The sequence below is a fragment of the Salvelinus sp. IW2-2015 genome, linkage group LG1 (assembly GCF_002910315.2).
Source record: "Salvelinus sp. IW2-2015 linkage group LG1, ASM291031v2, whole genome shotgun sequence".
NCBI lineage: Eukaryota > Metazoa > Chordata > Actinopteri > Salmoniformes > Salmonidae > Salvelinus > Salvelinus sp. IW2-2015.
This window is the reverse complement of record NC_036838.1, coordinates 25,632,761-25,646,348: the sequence shown is the minus strand read 5'-3', so window position 1 is coordinate 25,646,348 and position 13,588 is coordinate 25,632,761. Positions and strand designations below refer to the sequence as shown.

The 13,588-nt window shown below is 44.1% G+C and overlaps 1 protein-coding gene across 1 annotated transcript in view; it reads left to right on the top strand.

Annotated features, from left to right (window-relative positions):
• LOC111963573 (phosphatidylinositol 4-phosphate 3-kinase C2 domain-containing subunit beta-like) overlaps window positions 1–13,588 on the top strand; it is a 65,277-nt gene that overhangs the window by 21,562 nt on the left and 30,127 nt on the right. Inside the window, 11 exon segments of the mRNA XM_023987119.2 lie at window positions 1,400–1,439; window positions 1,441–1,482; window positions 1,485–1,514; window positions 1,672–1,751; window positions 2,266–2,329; window positions 2,522–2,668; window positions 2,885–2,918; window positions 5,955–6,150; window positions 9,762–9,884; window positions 12,092–12,262; window positions 12,341–12,449. Coding sequence (XP_023842887.1) covers window positions 1,400–1,439; window positions 1,441–1,482; window positions 1,485–1,514; window positions 1,672–1,751; window positions 2,266–2,329; window positions 2,522–2,668; window positions 2,885–2,918; window positions 5,955–6,150; window positions 9,762–9,884; window positions 12,092–12,262; window positions 12,341–12,449 — 1,036 coding nt within the window.

Genomic DNA, 13,588 nt, shown 5'->3' with positions numbered 1-13,588 from the left:
CTTAGGGTTAGGGTTATAATCAGGGTTAGGCTTAGGGTTAGGGTTACAATCAGGGTTAGTTTAGGGTTAGGGTTACAATCAGGGTTAGCTTAGGGTTAGGTTACAATCAGGGTTAGGTTTAGGGTTAGGGTTACAAATCAGGGTTAGGCTTAGGGTTGGGGTTAGGATTTAAGGTTAGGGTTAAGGGTTAGGGTTAGAGAAAATTGGATTTTGAATGTGAATCAATTGTTTGGTCCCCACAGAAGATAGTAAAACAAATGTGTGTGTGTTGCGCGTGTGTGCGTGTGGGTGAGGCCCAGGCTATAGGAATACGTTTGGCTTTATCGAGAAAGAACAGGGCAGTGAGTTGGGGGTTAAACTGAGGAGAGAGAGAAGGCTGGAGTGTGTGTGTGGTTTGTGGTCCAGATATACACACTCATATAACTGAAAGGCCTCAATTATGGCCGTTTTTAACAAGCTCTGCTGATGTCTGAGGGCCGACCTAAACCTCAGGGATTTCCCCAGTAAAAACACACTATTCTATACACACACACACACACACACACAGTTGTGGGCCAACATGACCTTTCGTACCCACACCACACGCACCTGACACACACTCCTCCCCACTCTTCTCTAAAGTCTTCCTCTTCGAGAGAAACAGCCAGCTAGTGTTTAAATGTGTTTTACAGTAAGCTCCATTCCAGTACAGTGAATCTGAGCATATGTAATATGTGTGTGGTGTGTGGTGGTGTGTGTGTGTGGTGTGTGTGTGGTGTGTGTGTGTGTGTTGTGTGTGTGTGTGTGTGTTGTGTTGTGTGTGTGTGTGTGTGTGTGTGTGGGTGTGTGGTGTGTGTGTGTGTGTGTGTGTGTGTTGTGTGTGTGTGCGCGCGCACCATGTTTTGTGAGTCTGTGCACATGTGTGTGTATGTCTGTCTTTTCCACGTTGTTTTTATTTTCCTTGTTCGTGTGTGTGGACATGGCTGAGCAGCAGCAGGAAGTGGGTTTTCCCCTGATAACCTGCAGCTGGTAAAATAGGTTAGGACTTCCTCTGTGTGCTGAGGTCATGGTTTGTTACACAGCTTTGTCAATCCCAGCTTGACAGTAGCAGAGACGGAAGAGGAAACGAGACAGCCCACGCCTTCCTTTTTTCTGTGTTCAAATAGAAATCCATGAACTAATTAACGGACTCAGCTTGCTTTCCGCATCGGTGTCTATGGGAGAGCCACCCCTTAAGTAGACAGGAACTGCATTTTTTTTTTTTATTGGTAATGGCCTGAGTGAACTATCTTAATTTATCCATCATCTTTGACAGTAGCAGGGTTAATGCTATCCTCTCTCTTCTCTTCTCTCCTCTCTCTCTCTCTCTCTCCCTTTTCTCTTTCTCTTTCTCTTTCTCTCTCTCTCTCTCCCCCCTCAGTTCCCAGACATTGGCAGAGTTGGAGTATATCCAGCTGTGTTCTGAAGTTTGACTGGGACATCCGTCTCTTCCTGACCAAGAGAAGGCCTCTGTCAACACAGAACTGGCCGCACCGGTGTGCACACCCATGCCCACACACACACACAACACACACACACGGCCACAAACACGCATGCACACGACACACACACACACACACACACACACACACACACACACACACAGACAATCGTACGCACACACTCATCGTGTCGTTATGTTGTGATTGACAGGAGGATGATGATGACACGCCCTCTACGATGAACCACGGCATTCTGCTGCAGGAACGACCAATCAGACAGACCGTTACTAGGTGAGGGGGAGGGGCCTAGATCTCTCACACCACGAATTACATTAGAAAGCATTTAAAGGCCTTGAGCTGGGACTTTCATACCCTTGATAGTAGCTAGTTTCCGTCCAATTGGCGGCAGATTTTCATGCGAATATTCTAAACTCCGCAAAAACAACAATATGCGCATTTTCCCACCAGAAATGTGTTTCCATCAAATTGACTTGATGCGGATTAAAGGCTGTGCGTAATGATGCAGTGCCCATCAAAACAACTCTTTCATGGGAGAACCACACATGTCATAGTGTGACTCCAAGCATTCGTCGATGTGATGGTTATTTTATCAATATTTGCGCATAACACTGCCATTTGTTGCATAATAAATGTTTTACCGACTCAAAAAGATCCCACCTCGTCTAGTGTATTTTGTTTTGTCGACATTTGGAAGGTTTCCATGTTCTGACATGCACTTTACTCTCGTACAAAGGTTGGATAGAAACCTGGTTAGTGTTGTTGATATTGACTTGTGTTTGAACAGAGAGGCTTTGACTCTGCTCCTGGATACCTTTCACAACGAGGCTGAGTCCTTTCTACTATCAGAGGTAACCTACTACACACGCGCACACAAACACGCATACAGGCACAGACACACACACAAATGCACGTACACACACACACACACACACACACTGTCACAACACACACACAAACGAAAGCAAACATGTTTGGCTCTTTTATTTTGAAAATGTATGTGTGAGGTTGAAATCGCTCTGTTCTCCCTCCCCCCTCTGAAGGTGGAGCTTGTGTTGCATGTGGAACGGTTGGTCCAATCAGTGAAGGCTCTCTGCAGCTCGCTGGCTGCCGTGGAAACGCCTGACATCACCTCCGCCCTCAACCAGCTCCCAGCYTGCCCCTGTCGTCTGCAGCCTAGAGTACAGAAGGTAAACACACACACACACTGCCACATTTCAGATAGAAATGACCTTTAGACACAGCTCTAATTTAACCTTTAGACACAGAGAGTTAAAAAACAAAACTGAGCGTAGATCAGGCATAAATTAATTACCCATACAGTATTCTGTACACCTGTAACTCCAGAACCAAGGTTAGTCAATTTGTTGAATGCATTCTGTAACTGTATGAGTGTCTCTTCACAGGATCCGTCACTGCTGGCCATCAAAGAGAACAGAGGTAGGTTCCTCATGTCTTACTGTGCTACAACACAGAATAACACACAGACAGATACCGTAGCGTAGGGGATGATAGACAGGACAGACGGAGGGGAAGAGGAAGGAGAAAGAAGACAGAGAGAGGATGGGAAAGAGAAGAGGAAGTACAGACGGGGAGGAAAGAAGGAGATTAAATGATACTGTAGATGGGAGAAAGAGGACAGATGGAGAGGAGGATCGCCGGGTTATAGGGTCATGGGATGATGGACAAGTCTGTACAGTAGTGTGACAGAATTACATTTACATTTACATTTAAGTCATTTAGCAGACGCTCTTATCCAGAGCGACTTACATGTTGATATTGAAGGGATAGTTCACCCAAATTATAAAATGACACATTGGTTTCCTTACTGTGTAAGCAGTTTATGGACAATGTATGACTGCAATCCATGCGTCGGTTTAGTTTCCTGCACATGCTAATGTTTTAAGTCATGGGACCGATATTAGCATTTCTCATGATGCTCGAAAAATGCTGATATCGGTTCTTTGACTTGAATGGGGGCGGCAGGTAGCCTAGTGGTTAGAGTGTTGGGCCAGTAACCSAAAGGTTGCTAGATCAAATCCCCGAGCTGACAAGGTAAAAATCTGTCGTTCTGCCCCTGAACACGGCAGTTGACCCACTGTTCCTAGGCCGTCATTGTAACTAAAAATGTGTTCTTAACTCACTTGCCTGGTTAAATATACAGTTGAAGTCGGAAGTTTACATACATCTTAACCAAATACATTTAAACTCAGTTTTTCACAATTCCTGACATTTAATCCTAGTAAAAAATTCCCTGTTTTAGGTCAGTTAAGATGACCAGTTTATTTTAAGAATGTGAAATGTCAGAATAATAGTAGAGAAAATGATTTATTTCAGCTTTTATTTCTTTCATCACATTCCCAGTGGGTCAGAAGTTTACATACACTCAATTATTATTTGGTAGCATTGCCTTTAAATTGTTTAACTTGGGTCAAACGTTTCGGGTAGCCTTCCACAAGATTCCCACAATAAATTGGGTGAATTTTGGCCCATTCCTCCTGACAGAGCTGGTGTACCTGAGTCAGGTTTATAGGCCTCCTTGCTCTTTTTCAGTTCTGCCCACAAATTTTCTATAGGATTGAGGTCAGGGCTTTGTGATGGCCACTCCGATACCTTGACTTTTTTGTCCTTAAGCCATTTTGCCACAAATTTGGAAGTATTCTTGGGGTCATTGTCCGTTTGGAAGACCCATTTGCGACCAAGCTTTAACTTCCTGACTGATGTCTTGAGATGTTGCTTCAATATATCCACATACTTTTCCTACCTCATGATGCCATCTATTTTGTGAAGTGCACCAGTCCCTTCTGCAGCAAAGCACCCCCACAACATGATGCTGCCACCCCCGTGCTTCACGGTTGGGATGATGTTCTTCAGCTTGCAAGCCTCCCTCTTTTTCCTCCAAACATAACAATGGTCATTATGGCCAAACAGTTCTCTTTTTGTTTCATCAGACCAGAGGACATTTCTCCAAAGTACAAAGTACATGTCCTAACCGACTTGCCAAAACTATAGTTTGTTAACAAGAAATTTGTGGAGTGGTTGAAAAACAAGTTTTAATGACCCCAACCTAAGTGTATGTAAACTTCCGACTTTAACTGTATATATATATTTTATTAAATGGGATTTGTGCCACGAATGCTAAAATGATAGCATGTGGAAACAGTGCCAGGGAAACTAAACCAAAGCATGGATTGCTCTCATACCTTGTCCATAGACTGATTATAGGGGAAACCAATGTCTTTTTGTAATTTGGGTGAACCATCCCCTTAAGATCATACCTTAAGCTCTCCCAACAGCTTAAAATGTCTCCAATCACATCACCGAATTACTAGCTTTTCAGCAGCACAAGAACGTTGTGAAGCGGGCGGTCAGGTGTGTTTGCGTGGCATAGGAACCTGGATTGAGCTGCTGTACGGACAGTGTACCGAGATGGGGAAGAAGCTACACTGCTAAGCAGGCACACTGGTCTGTCACAGTAGCCCTACCTCATGTCAGAGCGGAAGTGTCCTTGACTCGCTGTGACGTACGCCACGGATGTCCCTCTTTACCGATTTCTCTGGCTGGGTCCCAAATGGCACCTCATTTCCTTTATATTGCACTACTTCTGACCAGGGCCCGTGCTCTGTTCAAAGGTAATGCACTATATAGGGAATAGGGTGCCATTTGAGACAAATCCCCTACCTCCCCCAGCTACACTCCGACAAACAGGAAGGATGGCTAATTTCATACAGGATACGCAGATACACTAACCACCTCCTCCATCCATCTGCATCTCTATCCGTCTGTCTGCCCTCATAAAGAAAGGGCTAATATTTCCGAGAGGTTGGATGTTGTTTTCCCTATAGGGCTGAGCTGCTCCACTGGATGTATGAAGAGACATATGTAAAGAGTGGAGCCCAGGCAACTGAGCTGTGTTGGCATGTCTGTATCCCAAATGGCATCCTATTCCCTACACAGTGCACTACTTTTGACCAGGGCCCGTATTCCCTACACAGTGGACTACTTTTGACCAGGGTCCATATTCCCTACATAGTGCACTACTTTGGACCAGAGCCCTATGAATGATGGAACTAATGTTTGACTCCTCTGGTAGTGTACAAACACAAGGCTATGAAGAGGTCAAATACACACTGTATGAAAGGTCATAGGATCAGTGTAGGAGTAAAGAGCTCCCAAGGATTAGCAGTAGGGTGATAACATGGCAATAAACTCTAAGAGCATGGACTTGGTGTTGTGTATTACTCTGACTCTGCTCTTAGATAACGAGTAATACTGACAGACAGCTGTTGTGAATCAGGAGAGATCTTTAAAACATGCTAAGTTCTGCACACAGATTGTTACTAACATTTATTATTTAAGGTTTTACTTTTAAAGCTTGTGTTAAGTGGTTGTTTAGCCCTCTTTAATTGAATGCATTTAGAGAGTGTCTGCTAAATGAAGACTCTGTGAATCTAAATGGTTTGCTTCCCCTTGCAGAGAAAGTGGTGGAGAAGCTGACGGCAGCCATTTTGGATCTGGTGGAGCTGTACTGTAGCACGTTCAATGCTAACTTCCACACCACGGTGCAGAGCAACCGGCACACGGCACCCACACAGGAAGCAGGCCTGGTCACCAACGTCCTGTCTTTCAGCGTCTACGCTGCTCATCGCATCCCCATCACATGGGCTGCCAGGTAAAACACATACTGTACACTCAGGCACACACAAACGCACGTAACCAGTAGTGTAAAGTACTAAAAATACTTTAAAGTACTACTTAAATAGTTTTTGGGGGCATCTGTACTTTACTTAGCTTTTTATATTTTTGACTACTTTTACTTCAATACATTTCCAAAAGTATTCATTACATTTTGAATGCTTAGCAGGAAAGGAAATTGGTCCAATTCACGCACTTATCAAGAGAACATCCCTGGTCATACCTACTGTCTCTGTTCTGGCGGATTCAGTAAACACACATGCTTCGTTTGGAAATGATGTCTGAGTGTTGGAGTGTGCCCCTAGCTGTCCGTAAATAAAAAATACAATCGTGCCATCTCGTTTGCTTAATATAATGCATTTGAAATTATTTATACTTTTACTTTTGATATTTAAGTATATTTTAGCAATTGAAAAAAAAAAAACATTTACTTTTAATATTTAAGCATATTTAAATACTTGTAAACTTTTTACTCATTTTCTATTAAGGTATCTTTACTTTTACTCAAGTATGACAATTGGGGGCCAGCTGTTCAGGCTGGATTTCCCCAGTATAATCCAAGAGGATTACATGGTGTTATGGAGCATAGCAGCATACATAGAGAACCCTGAGAAACAGCCTCATCTGCCACCCCCCCCAAAAATAACGATTCATCCCCTTTTTCCTCCCCTCCCTTTACCTTTCTCCCCATTTTCACTTCCCTTTACTTCCCTATCCTCTCTTCCCTCCCGTACCACGTTTTCCCTCCTTTTCCCCATGCCATCGCTCCCTCTATATTGGCCTGTGTATTCAGCTCAGCCCAAACCCTCCCCCTGAATCTCCATTCATATGTCTTCTCTCAGTAACTGCTCTTTCCTCTCCTCTCTTCTCCACTGGCACAGCTCCATAACCAGGGCCAGATGCACTGCCACCTCACTATTCCCATACATTCTGTCCAATGCATTCTACACACTTGTCCTACCATTCCCCCACCCTCACCCTACAGCCTTATTGCCCCTACCACTGTCTCTGCCCCTGCACTTTCCCCTGTCTCCACTGCTGTGTATTGGAATGGCCCTGCCACTCCCTCACCCCCTTCCAATCACGTGAATGGTCCACTGCTCCACCCCCACTCCCCTCGCTGAACCCCAGTTTGCTGTCTCCTTTGTCTCCCCTGAAACTGTTGCTGGCACGTGATTGGTTCCTGACAAAGGGTGATTGACAGCCTGGGAACCCTGCATGACCTCTGACCTGAGGGGTGTGGCCGAGCTCTGATTGGTTGCTAGGCACTTGTCCTGTGTGTGTGTGTGTGTGTGTGTGTGTGTGTGTGTGTGGTGTGTGTGTGTGTGTGTGTGTGTGTGCGTGTGTGTGTTGTGTGTGTGTGTGTGTGTGTGTGTGTGTGTGTGTGTGTGTGTGTGTGTTAGAAAGACACTAAAGGTGTGTGCGGAAAAACTGATAATTGATACCAAAAAGTATCTGATAATCTCCACACGAGTTGATATCAATCTGCAGTGACAAGGTTTTCCAGATAGAGTGCTATTGCTTGTTAAATCCCTATTTCACTGTAAGACAAATAACATGGTAGCATTATTCCCAATGTTATTACCCTTTAATTACTATTCAGTCTGATGGGTAATTAATGAAATAAGTACATTTAATAATAATACGCCTAATACATCTCAACTTTAGTTTGGGAGTTGATAGCTTAAACGGTGAAATGATTTTTTTTTTTTTTTTACCATTCTCGCCTATGGCCCTTTCGTGCCATTGAAATGCATTGGTATCCATAGCAATGTCTCCGTTTGGGCTGCTCAACGACGAGACATGAGAGAGCTGTTAGCTGGCGTTAGCTAGCTACTTTTCTAGCTACTCTGACAAACAGCTGTAACTTTTGATTGGTGACAGATAATTATCTTCTGATTCCAGATTTGAATGCAGGTAAGTAGACCAATATGTCATACCCTCTAAAGTTTGTTATCACTTATTGGGAAAATGGTCAAAGTAGCTGATTTATGTAAAAAATAAATGGTATTGTTGTGTCCACAGTGAATGGAATAGGAAAGGGGGATACCTAGTCAGTTGTACAACTGAATGCGTTCAATTGAAATGTGTCTTCCGCGTTTAACCCAACCCCTCTGAATCAGAGAGGTGCGGGGCACTGCCTTAATCAACATCTACGTCATCGGTGCCCAGAGAATAGTGGGTTATCTGCCTTGCTCATGGGCAGAACAACAGATGTTGACCTTGTCAGCTCTGGGATTCGATCCAGCAACCTTTCGGTTACTGACCCAACACTCCTAACCGCCAGGCTACATTGGAAGTCATGATGTCACAATGGAAGCTTTAGAATGTTGAAGAAATGCCATGAAAGTGGATGAAGTTTAATAAAAGTGTAATAGTTCAAAAAGTATATATAGTATCAAAAAGTATATATAGTATCAAAAAGTATATATAGTATCAAAAAGTATATATAGTGTCAAAAAGTTGTATACAAGCACAATATCAGACCAGTCGGCACGTTTTAAAGTTAGCTTAAACGGAGTAAGAGGAGTAGCGTTGTAAATAATAGTAACTATAAGTCAGAATGTAAGCAATGTTTGAAATGTTTGAAATGATTATATTTTAGTCAAATATTATATCTATTTGGGCTTCTTGCGGTCAATTTGCAGTCTACAAATTATTTGTAATTATTTGTTCTGGCCGTCCGACCATCCGCTCAGGAAGAAATCGGTCCGCGCCAGAATCTAGTTGATGATCCCTGTAGTACTAGTATATAATATTATAAATGTCACATATATACACTGAGTGTACAAAAAATAAAGAACACATTCCTAATATTAAGTTGCACCCCCACTTTTCCCCTCAGAACAGCCTCAATTCGTCGGGGCATGGACTCTACAAGGTGTTGAAAGCGTTCCACAGGGATGTTGGCCCATGTTGACTCCATTGTTTCCCACAGATGTGTCAAGTTGGCTGGATGTCCTTTGGGTGGTGGACCATTCTTGATACACACAGGAATCTGTTGAGCGTGAAAAACCCAACAGTGTTGCAGTTCTTGACACAGTGGTGCGCCTGGCACATACTACCATACACCGTTCAAAGGCACTTACATTTTTTGTCTTGCCCATTCACCTTCTGAATGGCACACAATCCATGTCTCAATTGTCTCAAGGCTTAAAAATCCTTATTTAACCTGTCTCCTCCCTTCATCTGCACTGATTGAAGTGGATTTAACAAGTGACATCAATAAGGGATCATGGCTTTCACGTACATTCACCTGATCAGTCTATGTCATGGAAAGAGCATTATGTTCATAATGTTTTGTACACTCAGTGTATACTCTAACATACACTGATATACACTACACAACTGACACACACTCTCACAAGAGAATTCCGTTCATTTCCCCTAGTCAGAAGACATTGATTGAATTGAACACAGACCCATGAAGAAAAGTCTTGTTTGTTATGCATAATTTCACATGACTCCAACTTGGTCCTCAGTTACTTGTAATTATAGCGTTTACATACATAGGCCAATGGGGTTTCATAATGACTATCATCTACTCTGTTGTCCCATTGGCTGATCTCCTCTTCCTCTTCCTGTTAGCTACGAGGGCTTCTTCCTGTCATGCTCTCTGACCCATGGAGGGGTGGAACTTTGTGCCCCGCAGCACACCAGCAAACAGCAGGTCAGCAAGTACCTGTTTCACCTGGTGGTCTGGGACCAGAGGTATGTACCCAAACACAGCCTGTAACCACAGGCCTTATAAACATTTTAACCAATCAGAGCCAGGTACCTCAACCAACCTCACAGCCTATTAAAACAGACCTAACAGACACCCAACCAATCGTTTAAAGGAGATTAGTTACAACCCACAAATAAAAACATACTGTAAACGGTTTACATCTGCTTCAATAAGCTTGCGCGCTTAGTTACAATTTGCGGGTTGTAACTAATCTCCTTTAGAAGAGATGTGAAGGTAGCTATGCAGCAGCATCCGGTGGCTATTTTCTGATCTCTCCACCTCTACCTCGTGTCCTTAATGCATTGTCCCTGGGGCTATTTTTCTGATCTCTCCACCTTCTACCTCGTGTCCTTAATGCATGTCCCTGGGGCTATTTCTGATCTTCTCCACCTCTACCTCGTGTCCTTATGCATTGTCCTGGGGCTATTTTCTGATCTCCCCACCTCTACCTCGTGTCCTTAATGCATTGTCCTGGGGCTATTTCTGACTCTCCCACCTCTACCTCGTGTCCTTAATGCATTGTCCCTGGGGCTATTTTCTTGATCTCTCCACCTCTACCTCGTGTCCTTAATGCATTGTCCTCGGGGCTATTTTCTGATCTCTCCACTCTACCTCGTGTCCTTAATGCATTGTCCCTGGGGCTATTTTCTGATCTCTCCACCTCTACCTCGTGTCCTTAATGCATTGTCCCTGGGGCTATTTTCTGATCTCTCCACCTACCTCGTGTCCTTAATGCATTGTCCCTGGGCTATTTTCTGATCTCTCCACCTCTACCTCGTGTCCTTAATGCATTGTCCCTGGGGTATTTTCTGATCTCTCCACCTCTACCTCGTGTCCTTAATGCATTGTCCCTGGGCTATTTTTCTGATCTCTCACCTCTACCTCGTGTCCTTAATGCATTGTCCCTGGGGCTATTTCTTGATCTCTCCACCTCTACCTCGTGTCCTTAATGCATTGTCCCTGGGCTATTTTCTGATCTCTCACCTCTACCTCGTTGTCCTTAATGCATTTGTCCCTGGGGCTATGTTTCTGATCTCTCCACCTCTACCTCGTGTCCTTAATGCATTGTCCCTGGGGCTATTTTCTGATCTCTCCACCTCTACCTCGTGTCCTTAATGCATTGTCCCTGGGGCTATTTTTGAAGACACTGTTGTTGGGATCTTTTTTTAGCGTCTATTGTAAGGATATTTTTAATCCTCCGGTATCCGGGTGGATTTAGCGTCCTGGTGGATTATCAACCCTGAGTAGAACTAGTGGTGCTGAAATCTCCAGATGTGACTACAGCAGTGTAAAGCCTTCACTCTAAAACACCACTTCCCGAGAAGATTGCTTGACCGTGTCCGGCTTGATGGAGCCACTTAAGATAAGATGGAATAAACACGAATAGGCCAAGTTTAGGGTTGCAAAATTCCGGGAACTTTTAATTCAAAGTTACAACCAACAAACCAAGAGCTGTTTGAACAATCCTCCAACCGGGATTTGGGGAAAACCAGGGAATTTATTGAATGTTCCCAGGAATTTTGCAACCTTAGCCATGTTTAATTCTGTCCGGAGTGCTTTGGACAGGGAGTGCAGCGATCTACAGCTTTGTAAGCTAGCCTTCCTCAAACAGCTCTTGGTTTGTTGGTTGTATAAAAGTCCTGAATGTAAACTGTTTGGCTGGACATCTTATCYTGAGAGGCTTTTATATGAGGGACCCGTCCATAATGTAGCCTACAGTCTGGCCGCATAACTGAAAATGTTTTCTTAGCTAGCGACGCATGCTAATAGAGCCCCCATTGGCAATGGTGTGTGTTTTATAACGCGGCTATTTTTTGTTAGCAAAACGCTAGCTTCTTTCATGCTAACTAGTCTTTTGAAGTWTCAGAATTCCAACAGAGTTCTTAATGTGTTCTTCTCTTTCATGTTGAGAGCACACGGGTCCCATGTGGATGACACAGGGCTAAATATAATAGATGGATCATTTACTGTTGACTAACAGATACAGTGGCACTCCGAGACTACTCTCTTGTAGTAAAATTTGAATTGACTTTATACTGCATTTCACAAGGACTCAAGTACAACTCTCTCTCTCCCCATCCCCCACCCTCTTTCCTTTTCTATTCCTCTCTGCCCCTCATATCCTTCTTTACCCTCCTCTCCCATTGCATCTCTCTCCTCTCCCTCCCCCCTGTCCCTCTCGCCCCCCCAGGGTGTGTTTCCCAGTGCAGATTAACCAGTTGCCAAGGGAGACCCAGCTGACGGTGACTCTGTATGCCAGCGCTCTGCCACCCCCTGGAGGTGCGGAGGAGAAGGGCAGCAAGCAGCGGCGGAGCATCGACTCTCTGGGCTGGGTCACCATGCCCCTCTTCAACTTCAGACAGTGAGTAGCAGTTCAGGAGGCTCTGTATGTCTGTGCATGCGTGTCGGTGGGATGACCGTCATCCTGTGTCTCCCCCAGCATCCTGACGTGTGGGAGGAAGCTACTGGGTCTGTGGCCTTCCAACCCAGGAAGTAACGCTCGCTCCAGCTTCCCCAACTTCAGCCAGCCTGACAGCGTCATCCTGCAGGTAACTGGCCTAATCTCTCTCACACGTACGCAAGCTCACACACACACACGCTCACACACACAGACACGCGTACACACCATTTCTCCTCCTCCTCGTCCTTCCTTCCTCTCTCTTATCTGCGTCAATTTGTTTTTCAGGGTGTAGTTCCCTATTTATTATCCACTTTTTTTCACTCTCAATCTCTTTCTTTCTCTTCCTCTGCTCTCCTATCCCTCTCTCTTTCTCTCGCTGCCTTTTACAGCATACTGTACTGTATGGGGACTTATAGAGAGATTTTTGACTGATCTTCTGCAATAAAACATCTACCTTAGCTCCTGGTCCAAAGAGCAATGTGAACGCGCGACCACAACACCACACACACACACACACACACACACACACACAACACAACCACACACCCACACACACACAGCACAGCACACACACACACACACACACATATTACAGGTACAATACTAGTTCTCTTGGGTGTGTTAACATATGAACGTTTGGTGACTTTATGGCCTGTTTTAGAGCTGTGTAGCAGTAATGGTGTTAAGGGGATTTTCAGGTGAACAAAAGAGATGAGCATTCGCGGATACAATCAATAATAAATCAATCTGGTTTAATACAAGTTGCAACAGGGAGACACCTCCAGAACAGAAGCAGAGAAACATGTCCCAGTATATACACAGCATCAGGAAATCAAAACTACTTTGTCAGCCGCTAAAGAATCACGGTGTTCCACAGAACACAACAACAATCTGTCCTTGGCCTTTGGACCTCAATCCCTATAAACAGATATAACTTTAACATACAGCATCGAGTCTAGTGGCCATCAACCCGCACAACCAGAACACTTGAGATCATGTGTATTACTGAAAGGGGAAACGCATCTCCTAATCGCTGCCTGCATGTACCTATCTACCTCAAAACCATCAGAATGGAGAAATACATTTCACTTCAAATGTATTTTTTGCCATTCTAGAGTCATGCACTACTCATAAAACATATTTAGAACTTGTATTTTTCAGAAACGTAAAATACTGTTAAAAATAAGTACAATATAGTGATATGATACAGTATTTTGGCCATACCGCCCAGCCCTGTGTAGTACACATACACACAGATGTAGACCTTTACGCTCACACAGAAGCACA